A 14,666-nucleotide genomic window follows, 5' to 3' on the forward strand; every position below is an offset into this window, starting at 1 on the left:
AGGCTGAGCCTTTTAAATTAAATCAACCACAATAAACTTTCACAATTTCAACAGCAACTCACTGGCTTGGGGTGCTGAAGTGCTGAAAATACTGACTCCATCTGGTTGATGTCTGTGCAATGCCCTCCCTCGGGCCTATGTGCTCCCGACCTCTTGGAGGTTACTGTGTGCCCTAAATGCAATTCGGAAAGGCTTATTCTGAGCTTCCCTCTAGCGCACAGATGGCACCACTTTAGATAACTAGCCTTGACCTCACCACAATGCCCCTCGCTCATAGAAGCTGTGGATTAAGGTCTGAACTCTGTGGAGAGTAGCTTATGTAGCACCAGGATCGTGGGCCGCCCGATCCCCCTGTCAGTAAGTTACCCCGAATAAAACTCCATGTAAATGGAATGGAGTGGCTTGCTTCGTTTTTCAGTCTCAAAGTGCCTTCTCAGTCTGGAAGGTACTTTACTGTCTCTCCTCCACCTTCTAACGAGGCGCTCCACTAAGTACAGAGGTCAGGGTACCTTCCACCAAAATATGGCTTTGTTATTTTAAGGTTGCTTGTTCCATGGTGAGAGCCTATCTTTATGTGGAGCTGGATAACCATTTACTCTGCCCTGGCATGGGGAATGGCCAGAGACACGTGGGCCTACTGGGGCACCTGGGCGGCTCAGTTGGTTGAGCATCCAACTTCGACTCAGGTCATGATCTCACGGTTCATGAGTTTAAGGCCCACATCAGGCTCACTGCTGTCAGCGCAGAGCCTGCTTCAGATCCTCTGTCCCCCTTTCTCTACCCGTCCCCTACTTGTGCTCTCTCAAAAATAAATAAAACATTAAAAAAAAGAAGGAAAGAAAAGTGGGCCTACCTCCATGCTCTCTGTAGAAACAGGTAAGTTTTTCTCCGTCACCTACATCCACATTCACATAAACAGCACTAACCTATTTGGTATACCTAGCTTCCATTTCATTATAAAGTTTCAAGTAACATTACTTAGAAGGAAATGAATCATGGAGTTACTCTGAGAACAAAAATAGAAAATGAAAACATGACAGGAATTTTCAAAAATAAAACATGCGCCCAAAAGCCGCTCTGGTGGGTGTGCTGTCATGGCGATTCCTCAGCCCCGCTGCGTTCCTCTCGTGGAGGGAACGGGTGTTTCTCTACTGCTGGACTTTGGGTTTGGCCAAACAATGCTTTGGCCAACAGAGTGAAGGTATGTCGAGTCCTCACGTGTCTCTGCTTTTACATTTATTTATTTATTTATTTATTCATTCATTCATTCATTCATTCATTCATTCATCTCTATGACCAATGTGGGGCTTAAACTCATGACCCTGAGATCAACAGTCGCATGCTCTTCCGACTGTGCCAGCCAGGTGCCTCCGCTTCTTCTTCGTGATGGGGAAAGCAGCCACCCAGGCCAGCCTGCCAGTGAGGAGAAGTGAGACTCATGAAGCTCCCAGAGGGGCAGCTCAGCTGGGCCCAAGCGACATAAGCCAATTCCCATCGCGCTGATATGTGAGTTTATCACAAGTTTACAGTTGCATGCCACTGACATACTCGCTGGTTGGTACAAAGCATAAATTAACAAGAGCTAACTGGTATAGCAAAGGTAAAGGTATTGTAAAAATATAATGCATTATGCAGTTTCCCCCACATTTGTTATTTGTTTTGTAACACAAAAACCAAGGCATAATCCTATACAAGGGAAATGAACTGTTTCTTGGTAGGACCTAAGGCCAGCCCTACCCTCAGGCACAAGATGAAGTGAACCCAAATGAAGAAATATGCGCCTGAGGTAAAATGCTTGAGTTGATGTCTCTTCCTTACCTTTTAGTTTATTGACTTCAACTTTAAGTGCCTTCAATTTCTGCTTGTAATCTTGTTTTTCCTTCACGATACAAGTCTCCACCATCTTAGCGTCACGCAGGGCATGCTCTAACAATTTAAATTTTCCTGAGCAGTCTGAAATGTGATTGACGGCCTCGATAATATCTTTGTCCTAAAAACCAAATTTGAAGACTGTTCTGTAAGATTTTTAAGTTCCAACTGATCGGGATAAGATCTCGCTGTGACCAGGTTCCATTCTAGGCACTTCACTGCTAACCTCACGTACCCTCCACAGGGACACTCTGAGCTAGGTCCTACCTCTATCTGCACGTGACAGACTAGTCAATAGTAAAAAGCCCAAGATTATGCAAGGAGTTAAGAGCTGGAGCTCCGATCCACACCTAGTTAGCTGGCCCCAGCAGCGACGCGTGAAGCAGCACGCTTACTACGGCGTATGGCCTATACCCAGCGTGATCACACAGTAGGAGGTGGCGGCCGCTGGACGGGGGCTTACTCTCTGCACCACAGATAAATCCCGTGGGCTTCTTTCTTCCCTTCTTTTCAGCTTGTAATGGCAGTCTCCAAGACCTTATCCCCAAACTACCCAAATCAGAACCTCTTATTGGTGAGGTGGTTGCGTTAATTACGAAATGGTTTGTGCTTGTTGAAAACCCAAACGATACCTACAAGTATAAAAATATTAAGTAAATGGGGCGCCTGGGTGGCTTAGTTGGTTAAGCGTCTGACTTTCGCTTAGGTCATGATCTCGCGGTTCGTGGGTTTGGCCCCGCGTCGGGCTGTGTGCTGACTGCCAGCTCAGAGCCTGGAACCTGTTTCAGTCTGTGACTCCCTCTCTCTCTGACCCTCCCCTGCTCTCGCTGTCTCTCTCTCTCTCTCCTAGAAATAAATAAAAACATTTTTTAAAAAATATTAAGTAAAGGATCCCATCCTCACCCACTCACACAGAGTAACTATTATCACATACAATCTATAATATAATAATAGTTACTGCTAGCAGGTTTTACTCCTGTTCAAGGACAAGTGTTTCTGCCAAAGTGTCACATACGCATTCCTGAAGATGCGCACAGTCTGCACATCTCACATCAGGAGAACGTCTAGGGAAAATGGGGTTGGGCAGACCAGTGGAACTTCAGGATCATACAGGTAGCACAAAACAACTGTCCCATTAAGTATGCAAACACAGTTCAGCAACTGCCAGGGCAGACACATCAGTCAGTCGGTCTTTTTCAGCATCTTCATTAGTACTCACAGGCTCACCAAGGGAGTTTGCTACAATGGAAACCATAGTGGTTGTTAAAGCCACTAAACTGGTCACTGACTCAAAACAATTCCATAGATTTTAATATTTTCTCTTCAAAATTTTTTTATAATGTTAAGGTTTGTTTTTGAGAGAGAGAGAGAGAGAGAGAGAGAGAGAGAGAGCCAGCATGAGCAAGCAGGGGAGGGGCAGAGAAAGAGGGACAGAGAATCCGAAACAGGCTCTACACTGTCAGCACAGAGCCCAATGCAGGGCTTGAACTAGTGAACTGCAAGATCATGACCGGAGCCGAAGTGGGACACTTAACTGACTGAGCCACCCAAGTGCCCCTAAAATGAGAATTTTAAAAGAGCAACACTAGTAGCTCTGCCATCCAATTTCTTTTTTTTTTTTTAATGTTTTATTTCTTTTTCTTTTCTTTTTTTTTTTACAAATAGTTTATTGTCAAATTAGTTTCCACATAACACTCAGTGCTCATCCCCATAAGTGTCCTCCTCTATGCCCCTCCCCCCCCCCCCCCCCCCTTTTATTTATTTCTAAGAGAGAGAGAGAGAGAGACACCGTGAGCAGGGGAGGGTCAGAGAGAGAGGGAGTCACAGACTCTGAAACAGGCTCCAGGCTCTGAGCTGGCAGTCAGCACAGAGCCCAATGCGGGGCTCGAACCCACGAACCGCGAGATCATGACCTAAGCGAAAGTCGGACGCTTAACCGACTAAGCCACCCAGGCGCCCCTCCGCCATCCAATTTCTAATGGGACTTAAGTAAGATGATGTACATGACTACACTGTATCAAGTACAAAGTGCACTGGCAGATGGAGGTATTATGATCTGAATTACCTTTAGCTTAATCATCGTAGTGAGAGCCTGTTCTCGCGCTTGTAGCTGTCCTACCTGGGCAGAAAGCTCCACCAATGTGTTGCTGAGATTTTCATTTCTAGCCTACAGGGGAACACATAAAATACTGAGTCATTTAAAAGCTTTCATTACTATCATTAGCCACAATCTGTGCTCAGTCTTGTTTTTCCTGTAACTTTTATTTAGCAACAAAGTAGGCCAAGTAAGCAGTCATCAAAAATAAATACAAGTATCTCTGTCCATTACCTCTAGCCTCCTCTCAATACTTATGTTCGCCCTACTGAATCCTATCGGTTATGCTTATAACTGCCTATTTCCCAGTCTCTTCCATGTATAATTCTAGGATGGCAGCAAAGAAAATAAATGAAAACTGGATTGGTAAGAGATTCTCTTCGCTGAAGTAAAGTAGCATTAGTGAACTTCTGTACATTTTTATTTCTTACTCTATGTTGAAAGAACTTCACTTCAAAAGATAGTTGCAAATGACATATCAGATAAAGGGCTAGTATCCAAAATCTGTAAGGAACTCATCAAACTCCACACCCGAAAAACAAATATTGCAGTGAAGAAATGGGCAGAAGACATGAACAGACACTTCTCCAAAGAGGACATCCAGATGGCCAACAGACACATAAAACCATGCTCATCTTCCTTCATCATCGGAAATACAGATCAAAACCACAGTGAGATACCACCTCACACCGGTTAGAGTGGCTAAAATGAGCAAATCAGAGGACTCTAGATGCTGGCGAGGATGTGGAGAAACGGGCACCCTCCTACACTGCTGGTGGGAACGTAAGCTGGTGCAACCCCTCTGGAAAACAGTGTGGAGGTTCCTCATAAAATTAACAACAGAACTCCCCTATGACCCAGCAGTAGCACTGTTAGGAATTTACCCAAGGGATACAGGAGTGCTGATGCACAGGGGCACATGGACCCCCATGTTCACAGCAGCACTCTCAACAATAGCCCAAACATGGAAAGAGCCTAAGCGTCCATCAACTGACAAATGGGTCAAGAAGATGTGGTTTATCTATACGCTGGAATACTACATGGCAATGAGAAAGAATGAAATCTGGCCACGTGTAGCAACATGGATGGACCTTGAGGGTGTTATGCTGAGCGAAATAAGTCAGGCAGAGAAGGACAGATACCATATGTTTGCGCATATAAGTGGATTAGGAGGAAGTTAACAGAGGACGAAGCAGGAGAAGAAGGGGGAAAATAGTTGGGGAGAGGGAGGGAGGCCAACCATGAAAGACTCTTGAATACTGAGAACTGAGGGCTGATGGGGGTGGGGGCGAAGGGAAAGGGGGTGATGGGCAGGGAGGAGGGCACTTGTGGGGATGAGCACTGAGTGTTATATGGAAACCAACTTAACAATAAACTACAAAAATTTTAAAAAATAATAAAAGAAGAACTTCACTTCATACTGGGATTTTCTCACTTGTCAGGTCCCCCCCCTTAACCACAGAACTACATGATGTATTTGGAAATACAAACTACATGATGTATCTGGTTGGGAACAAAAGAATAAGGAGGCTTTTTAAACAGTATCTGCATGAAGGAAACTTAAATGCATGTTACTAAGTGAAAGAAACCAATCTGAAAAAGCTACTTGTTATATTCCAGCTATAAGACATCTAGAAAAGACACACCACGGAGATGGTAAGGAGGTCTATGGTTGCCAGGGGTTAGTGAAGACAGGGGTTAGTGAAGACAGGAGTGGAGCTCAGGCCTCTTAGGGCAGTGAAACTATTCTGTATGATACTACAGTGCTGGGTACGTGTCATTACACATTTGTCAAAGCCCACAAAACAGACACCACCAAGAGTGAACCCCAAGATAAACTGTGGACTTTGGGTGATAACGATGTGTCAGTGTAGATCACTGATTACAACCAACATACTACTGTGGTGCAGAACGTCCGTCGCTGGGGAGATTGTGTTTGGTGGTGGAGACAGGAGGTATAAGGAGAAATTTCTGTATATTCCACTTGATTTTGATGCGAACACAACACTGCTCTGAAAAATCAAGCTTATTAATTAAAAAAAAAAAAAAGTCTTGCTCCTACAAACTGAATTGCATCCCCCCAAAACATGTATGTTGACGCCCTAACCTCCAATACGGTGCTTTCTGGAGATGCTCCTTTGAGAGTAATTAGGTATAAAAGAGGTCATGAGAGTGGGGCCCTCGTAATGGAATTAGCATCCTTATAAGAAAAGACACCAGAGATCTTGCTCATTGTCTCTCTCATACATTTCCTTTTTTTTTTTTTTTTTTTTAAGTAAGCTCTATGCCCAATGTGGGGCTTGAACTCATGACCCAGAGGTCAAGATTTGCATGCTTCACTAGCTGAGCCAGCCAGGCACCCTACATTTCCATTTTTTCCTGCAACATATCACCAGGTTCTAGAAGAGTTTTTACTTATATTATACCCAGAAACCATAGAATAATCTGAAAGAAGTTAAAAAAAAAAAAAAGGCATGATCATTACGAAACAAGCACAATACGAAGACTAGAACAAGAAAAATATGGTGCTCTCTCTGTGCCTCTCATAAAACAAGAGTTCAAAAAATATCTGATGACCAGTCAGAGCTGAAAACTGGAAAATCAGTCTTACAGATTTTATCCCCAATGTGCCACTAACATGACATAGATATTATTTATCATGTCGGATAAGGCACATTAGGAAGCCTAGTTGGAAGCTACCAAAACTTGTTACTCATCTCAGACTTTGAGAAAGGCTCTCTAAAATAAGCTGTTGTTGATAAAATGACAGATGCTCCTAGACCCAAAGGCCTGACAGTTAGGAAAAGTGTTAATGGAGTTCATCTCCAAGACAGCACAGCTCTGTGCAGTCAACCAAAGCCATACAATGGACACAAAACCATGGTGGTAGATGGAAGGACAGAATTCATACACAGTCGTGCATTTTAATGCAAACATTTAAATCCAATTTCTTTTTTTTTTAAATTTTTTTAAATGTTTTTTTAAAATTTATTTCTGAGAGAGTGAACAGGGGAGGGTCAGAGGGAGAGGGGGATACAGAATCTGAAGCAGGCTCCAGGCTCTGAGCTGTCAGCACAGAGCCTGACACGGGACTTGAACCCACTAGCTGTGAGATCATGACCTGAGCCAAAGTCGGACGCCCAACCGACTGAGCCACCCAGGCGCCCCAATCCAATTTCTTAATAACTGAAACACAAACAGAATTTGGGCTAGGGAAGCTCATCACAAAATAAAACCAACCTCAAGGTCTTCAGAAAGGAGAGAGGAATGGGTTGCCTTTTGAGCCATTTCCTGAAGCTGCAGTTGAGTCTTCTGAAGAGCCACTTGGTATTCAGTTTGATTAGATTCAAGAGTTTTTACCTTCTTCGTGAGTGACCTGATTATTTCAGTTCTTTTATGTAGTTCACCTGAGGGAAATTTCACCAATAACTAACTTGTGATCAGATCTGAAGCTTAAAATGCATTATACTCAAACACATAGTTAAAAAGGTAAGTGTGTTATGGGGCACTTAGGTGGCTCAGTTGGTTAAGCATCGGACTCCTCATCTTGGCTCAGGTCATAATCTTCTGGTGGGTGAGATCGAGACCCACAGTGGGCTGTGCTGACAGTGCAGGGCCTGCTTGCGATTCTCTCCCTCCCCCTCACTGCCCCTCCCCTGCTCGTGCAATCTCTCTCTCTCTCTAAATAAATAAACTTAAAAATAAATAAAATAAAAGGTAAACGTGCTAAAGAATTTTTTTAAAGGGTAACTTTTTTAAAAGTTTATTATGAAATACAGGATGCCATACTCTAGTCAAGAAATCACTGTCCGCAACCCAGAAGTCCCCTGGATATCACTTCCTAAGCACAATCTCTCCAATTTCCACCTTCCCAAACATTACCCTTAACTTAATCATTTCTTGCTTTTTTTTTTTTTTAATTTTTTTAAATGTTTTATTTATTTCTAGGAGAGAGAGAGAGAGAGACAGCGTGAGCAGGGGAGGGTCAGAGAGAGGGAGTCACAGACTGAAACAGGCTCCAGGCTCTGACTCGGCAGTCAGCACAGAGCCCGATGCAGGGCCCGAACCCACGAACCGCGAGATCATGACCCAAGCAAAAGTCGGACGCTTAACGGACTAAGCCACCCAGGCGCCCCTCATTTCTTGCTTTTTAATTATAGTTTTACCACCTATGACCACATCTCTAAATATATGGTTTGATCTGAACCATATATAATTAGAATTATACTGTGGGTTCTTCGGTTTGCTTTTTTCACTTATGATCCTGAGATTTATCCACATTGTTGTGGTTAACTGGTGTTTGTGCACTCTTGTTGCTACATCATATCCCATTATATGATGCCAAAATTTTTTTACCCATTCTAGTGGTGTCACCTGGGTGGCTTACACTCTGCAGCAATTATGAACAAGGTCGCTCTGAATATTCTTATACATGTATCTTGGTGCATTTTTGCAAGTTTCTCTAGAGCTCTGCTACTACTCAAATGGGGTCCTTGAGCCTCCAGCACTGGGAATTTGTTAGAAATGCAGACTCTTAGGCCCCAGACCTATTGTATCAGAATCTACATATTAACAAGATCCTTAGGTAATTCATGTGTCCTCTGAAGTGTGGGTATATTCCTAGAAGTGGGAATGCTGGGACCATGAGCCATGTTTATCTTCAACTTTGCTAGATACCGTTAAATGCTTTTCCAAAGTAGTTGTACCAACTGACACTCTCACCTGTGGTGAATGAGTCTTCCCTTGGCTCCACACTCTTACCAATATCTGATAATTGTTGCCAGTCCGATAACTGTAAATAGTATCTCATTATGGTTTTAATTTGCATTTCCCTAACTAGTAATGAGAATGATCATCTTTCCGACATATGTTCTGACCAGTTTTCCATGAAACACAGATTAACATTTCTTACTTTAAAAGCAGATACTACTGATGGCTACATGTTACCTTCATTCTTTAACGTATTTGTGTAAGATATTATATTACATCTAATGAAACACTGTTTACGTGTATACATGTGTGGAGGGGTATAATCAGAGTAAAATCAAATGATCATCAAAGAGAAAATTATGCATATTTAGATTGTCATGTCTACAGAATCCTTTGTGTAACGGAAGAAACGAAGGAGGTAGTATATGGTTATCTTTCTATTAAGAAGATCAAGTGTTTTCCCTTCTAATACAGTCTAACAGTGTAGTGTCACTAGAACATTCAGACTTTAGGGCATGAAAGGATGACAGAATTAAAATATGGTACAAAAGAAAAACTTTTCCAACCCATTTTTGAGACTGTTATTATTTTTTAAAACATGACTGTTTTAGGCACTTCAGATTAAGTTCAATACGAAAAGTTTAAAATTTCCGAGTCACTTCAACAGAAATGGCTAGTCCGATGGCATCTTTATTCATATTCTAGCTCAAAACTACTTTCCTTCAGATTCACTCTTGACACTGCAGTTTAAAAACTTGAACTCTAACCTGCTTTGGATTCTGTGTCTCCTCTCTCTGGCCCTCCCCTGCTCCCCTTCTGTCTCTCTCTCTCAAAAATAAACATTACAAAAAATAATAAAAAATAAAATTGGAGCTCTATCCAGCGGTGCTTGAGTGGCTCAGCCCGTTAACTGTCTGACTCCTGATTTGGGCTCAGGTCATGACCTCACCGTTTGTGAGTTCGAGCCCTGCCAGCATCAGGCTCTACACTGACAGTGCTCTTCCCCCCCTCCCTCTCCGCCCCTCCCTTGCTCCTGCTCTCTCAAAATAAATAAACCTTAAAAAAAAAAATGGAGCTCTATCTAGCATCCTTTCTACATTTAAGGTGTCTGTCCTACTTATAATTCACATTGTGTGTTCGATTGTGAGTGTTCATAAAGGCCTCCTATCTTCAATTAAGCTCAACTCCAGGACAGCAGGTATTGTGTTGAGATGTTTCTTATCTTTCCCATGAGCCCACCCTCCCACTCCTTTTTTCAAATGTATTAACATTTACATACGTTTCTGTCTACCCCGTGAGTCCTTTTAAAATGCTGGCATATAGAAGTGTATAAGAGATACTGCTAATGTATTTCTGACCCTCTAATTTGCTGCAACGTTCTTCCAAAGTCAACACTTTCTGCCGATCCTCTTCCCATGAAAGAAGTTGTCTCTGATGTACTGCAACCATGTCATTGAGCTCTTTATCGCGATCTTTTAATTCTCCAATGAGCAGCTGCAGCTCTTTCCGCTGTTTCTCAATAGTGGAAATCTCAACTTCAGACCCGATGTTCTAAACACAGAAAGTAGTTTTATATCAAAACATAAAATTAATCAATAAATAAATCAGCCAAAGCATATTTTCCAAATAACTATCTTCTTTTTGCTGCCAATTCAAGGCAGTTAAATTCTTTTTTATTCACTGGTTATTATGTGGCATCAACATCACATGTATTTAAATAAGTTCATGCCTACTGTGCAGTCTGCCTTTACAATTTTTTTTTTACTTTTTTTTTAAAAATAGTTTATTGTCAAGTTGGTTTCCATATAACACCCAGTGCTCATCCCCACAAGTGCCCTCCCCCCACCCCCATCAGCCCTCAGTTTGTTCTCAGCATTCAAGAGTCTCTCATGATTTGCCTGCCTCTAGAATTTTGTAACCACCACACACAACACTCTTAAAAAGTAGGACCATTTGTCCCACCTTCATTAGATAATCACAAATTAACTCATTTTGGCATTTTTGTGTCTTTCCTGTCAACCCACTCCTTGCATCAATTAACAATATTATCCCACACTTTGGCCCAACAATTCTGGATCAATCAAGTAAAGGAAAACATGAAGTATTAGTGTTTAAAATTTTAAAAATGTTTTATTTATTTCTGAGAGAGAAAGAGAGAGACAGCATGAGCAAGGGAGGGTCAGAGAGACAGGGAGATACAGAATCTGAAGCAGGCTCCAGGCTCTGAGCTGTCAGCACAGAGCTTGACGATGGGCTCGAACCCACGAACCATGAGAACATGACCTGAGCTGAAGTGGACACTTAACTGACTGAGCCACCCAGGCACCCCAAAGTATTAGTGTTTAAATGAAAATAATTTTCATAACATCTTGCACATATACTCCATCTACCAAGAAGAACATAATGTTGTGAATGATCCAAAATCAACATGCCTGTTTATAAACACAGTTTACAAAGGAAAAATTTCAAACGCACAGAGCAACAAGGTAACTGTACAATAAACTTTCTTATGCTCAGAGCCTAGGTCCCACCATCAAGTTTCAGTTTTCCTTTTTGTTGTTGATAAAGAATATATAGATATAGATATAGATATATATACATATATCTACACACACACACACACATATACATCTATACTTCATTCAGTCTTACATATTTTGGTATGCATCACTAAAACTTTTTTTTTTTTTTACTATAACCATGATGCCATTTCATACCTAACAAAATTACCTACAATACCCTTTAAGTATAGGTCATTTTTAACTCTGGTGCATGAAGTTGATCTGACATAAGTGTGAATCTAGAATTAACCATTTTAGTGGCTCTATAACCTTGCACAAGTTACTTAACCTCCCTAAACCTTGGTTTCCTCACCTGTAAAATGGTAATAACAACAGGTAAACTTAGAGTTGTGTGTATTAAGCAAGATAAACTGTGCAAAGCACCCCACATTACTTGGCACAGGGTAGGAATTCAGCAAACATTAGCCTTTTTATTTTTTTTCCAAGGAAAATTTTTAGATACCGACTTAAACCCGTCAAAGGGAGACGCAGCTTTTCCAAACAGTACCTATTATTCAGATTGTAAACCACATTTTTAAAATATGGTCCTGCCCCCTACCTATGAAATAAAAAACTAAAAGTGTTGCTTTAAAAGATTACCAGAGGCCCATGTGTACCATTAGTTTTCTGAAAAATAAAATTTATAAATAAATAATGACGGACGAGTCCTAGTTACTGGTACACAGAAAATGGAATTTGGATCAAGGGATTCCAAATCACAAGACCTGAATGCCGGTCTTTGGTAAACCACTCATTAATTCTATCAACAAACATTTACCAAGCGCCGCGTGGCTGAGCGCGTCGGCAAGGCGCACAAATTCTGGGATAAGAAACTGGGCAATACGCCAAGGCAGGCAAAAATAGCTCATTTCATCGTACCGATGAATGCAAAGCTCACTTTTCATCGTACACTTATAAATGCAACGCTAGCTTTCAACACTTCTAAGGAAATTAAGGACAGGAAGCGAGGTGGCCCAGAGAAAGGCAGCTCTCCAAACGCCCTGCTGTCGTTAAAAAGTGAATGCCTACTGCTCGCCACTCGTCTCCGCGCCTCGGTTGAATGTCGTTTTTACTAAGGGAAGGAAACATGCGACGCTCCGTTTCTCCTCTTCGTACTGTGTATCATTTCACATTTTAAGCAGAAACCGTCCCTTTAAAACCACCCAGGTTCGGCCAGAGTGCTCCCCGTCCCCCGAGGTTCGCTGTTCACTCGCAGGGGGACGCGCCGGCGGAAACGGTGAGCCGCGGCGGCCGCTCACCTGGCGCCCGGCGAATAAGGTCGCCGAAGGGATCATGGGTGTTTCCTCCGCCCCCGGAGAAAGTCGGGGAGCTCAGCGTCACCTGAGGAAGGCCATAGGCGCGCCTGCCCGGAGCGGGGGCGAGCCCCGAACCCCGGAGCCCCGCGCCCACGGCCGGCCCAAGCGAGCGCCCAAACCGCCCGCCCAGGGGAACGCGCCCGCCGGCCCCGCCTACGGCGTCGCCGAAGGGCCACTCCGGCTCTCGCGAGACCTCGGCGCCCGTGGTCCCGGCTCTTCGGCTTCCCGGGGGTTACAGGGTCTGGGAAGGTTTTTCCGCGAATGGGAGGGCCGCTACCCACCTCCCGCAGACAACCGGTTCTTTACCATTACCCAGCCAACGCGGAAGCAAATTAAAGGCTGCTTGTGCCCCGCCCCCGTCACCCCAGTTTATGAAAGCGGATCGCCCACTTCCTTCCCAGTCTTGTGAGCCGCTGTGTACACGGGGCACCGCCAAGGGGACCTGGCCATCCACGCGAATGCCTGGCTGGAGCCGGACGCCGGCCGTGGTGCTTGGCGGCTGCCGGAAACTAAGCACCCCAGATTAAGAGGAAAACACGATAAAGCAAAACTTTTTGGACTCTTGATGAAACTCTTAAGTAACAATGAGGACTTTGGCAGTTGGTCATGACAAAACCTACCAATCTGGGGTGAATCTAAGTTTTCTCACGTGTTATCTCAGCCATCCTTCTCCCTTTTACTCCTTTTACACAGGAACTGGACTATGAAAAAAATGACACTTTATATTTAACTCCTGGTCGCCCATCCCCTAGTGTTTAACCCATAACATGACATTGGCAGCAAGGCAAATTACCAAATACAATATTATACTATTTCAACTTTACTTGACTATGAATGAGCAAAGCATGTCCTTGCGTTCATGAAAGACAACCTGAAGTGAAAATGGAAAAAATAAGTTTCTTGCTTTGAAGCTTTACTGATTTGGGTGGCACTTGCCTCCTTAGGATACATAGGATCATTTAGGAGAACCAACAACAAAAAAAACCCAACAAGACGATGTCTAAGATTTAAAGTCAGGAAAATAAATTCTGACTAGTTAAAAACATACTATCAATAGATGACTGTACAGTTAAACCTTGGTGGAATGAGAAAGATAAAAAGGAATGTGGGTGAATGTCAACTTTCCGTTAAGGTGCGTTTCAATTCATGTTTGCCAACTTTTACTATTGTTAAAATGTGGTATTTTTGTACCAGGCAACCACATGCCTAACACTCAGTGTAAAAGTATGTGTACAGGGGCACCTGGCTGGCTCAGTTGAGAGAAAGCAACTCTTGACCTTGGGGTTGTGAGTTTGGGCCCCACATTGGGCACAGAGATTACTTAAAATCTCAAAGGGTACCTGGGTGGCTCAATTGGTTGAGTGTCTGACTCTTGATTTTGCCTCAGGTCATGATCCCAGTGTTGTGGGATCGAGCCCCGCATCCGGCTCTGCTCTGAGCATAGAGCCTGCTAAAGATTCCCTCTTCCCCACTCTGGTGCTCTAAAAAAAAAAAAAAAAAAGGTTATGTACATAAAGGAGAAAAAATAGGCTCATTTTATGAGATTGGTAAATAAATTCAATGTGGTGAGAGGAGTATGAGGCCTAGTTGCACATCAAAAACTTCAATATTTTAAGTTCACTCCCACAGGTTTTCTTTAAAACAGAAAAGACCTTAGAAGGCAGAACTTTTAAAAATGGCATGTTTTATGAAAGCTCCAAGAATTACACTGCATCTGATTTTATACTCAATCTAATTCTAACTGACGAACTAAACAGACTCATTCTAGTCTCCCTACCATATTTCCTAAGTAATTTAGAAAATAAAACGGGATCTAAAAAGTAGGATTCATCTTTAAAACAGTAATTTATCAACTTTTTACTGACAGTGAGAAAGCTACCATGTATTTTATCTTAATCAATAGCTGATTTACTGAGGCTTCTAGGTAGTAACTATAACACTGTAAAATCACTTACTGTCAACATCTATACTTTTAATAAATAAAATACTATATATCAAAGCTGGGTTTGCATTTAAATTGCCAGCTTAATGTGGCAAATCTTTTACAATTATGACATAAGGCTATTTAAAGGTTAGTATTCTTTTGCTAAAAATACTAGACTGTGAAAACATTTA

At 42.5% G+C, this 14,666-nt stretch overlaps 1 protein-coding gene across 3 annotated transcripts in view; it reads right to left on the reverse strand.

The window, feature by feature from the left end:
* Positions 1-12,667, reverse strand: part of CCDC62 (coiled-coil domain containing 62) — a 46,666-nt gene extending 33,999 nt beyond the window's left edge. For 2 of the 3 annotated variants that reach the window (XM_039255720.1, XM_039255668.1), the window contains exons 1-5: positions 12,495-12,667; positions 10,033-10,225; positions 7,205-7,371; positions 3,935-4,036; positions 1,819-1,990 (exon numbers count right to left, since the gene is read on the reverse strand). In XM_039255720.1, the coding sequence (XP_039111651.1) occupies positions 1,819-1,990; positions 3,935-4,036; positions 7,205-7,371; positions 10,033-10,225; positions 12,495-12,530 (670 nt within the window). In that variant the 5' untranslated portion in view covers positions 12,531-12,667. The remainder of the gene's footprint in view (positions 1-1,818; positions 1,991-3,934; positions 4,037-7,204; positions 7,372-10,032; positions 10,226-12,494) is intronic. The other variant, XM_039255788.1, reaches the window with a different exon arrangement.
* Positions 12,668-14,666: the final 1,999 nt, after the last annotated feature.

Source organism: Hyaena hyaena, unplaced genomic scaffold (assembly GCF_003009895.1).
Source record: "Hyaena hyaena isolate Hyena2069 unplaced genomic scaffold, ASM300989v1 scaffold_0, whole genome shotgun sequence".
Lineage (NCBI taxonomy): Eukaryota > Metazoa > Chordata > Mammalia > Carnivora > Hyaenidae > Hyaena > Hyaena hyaena.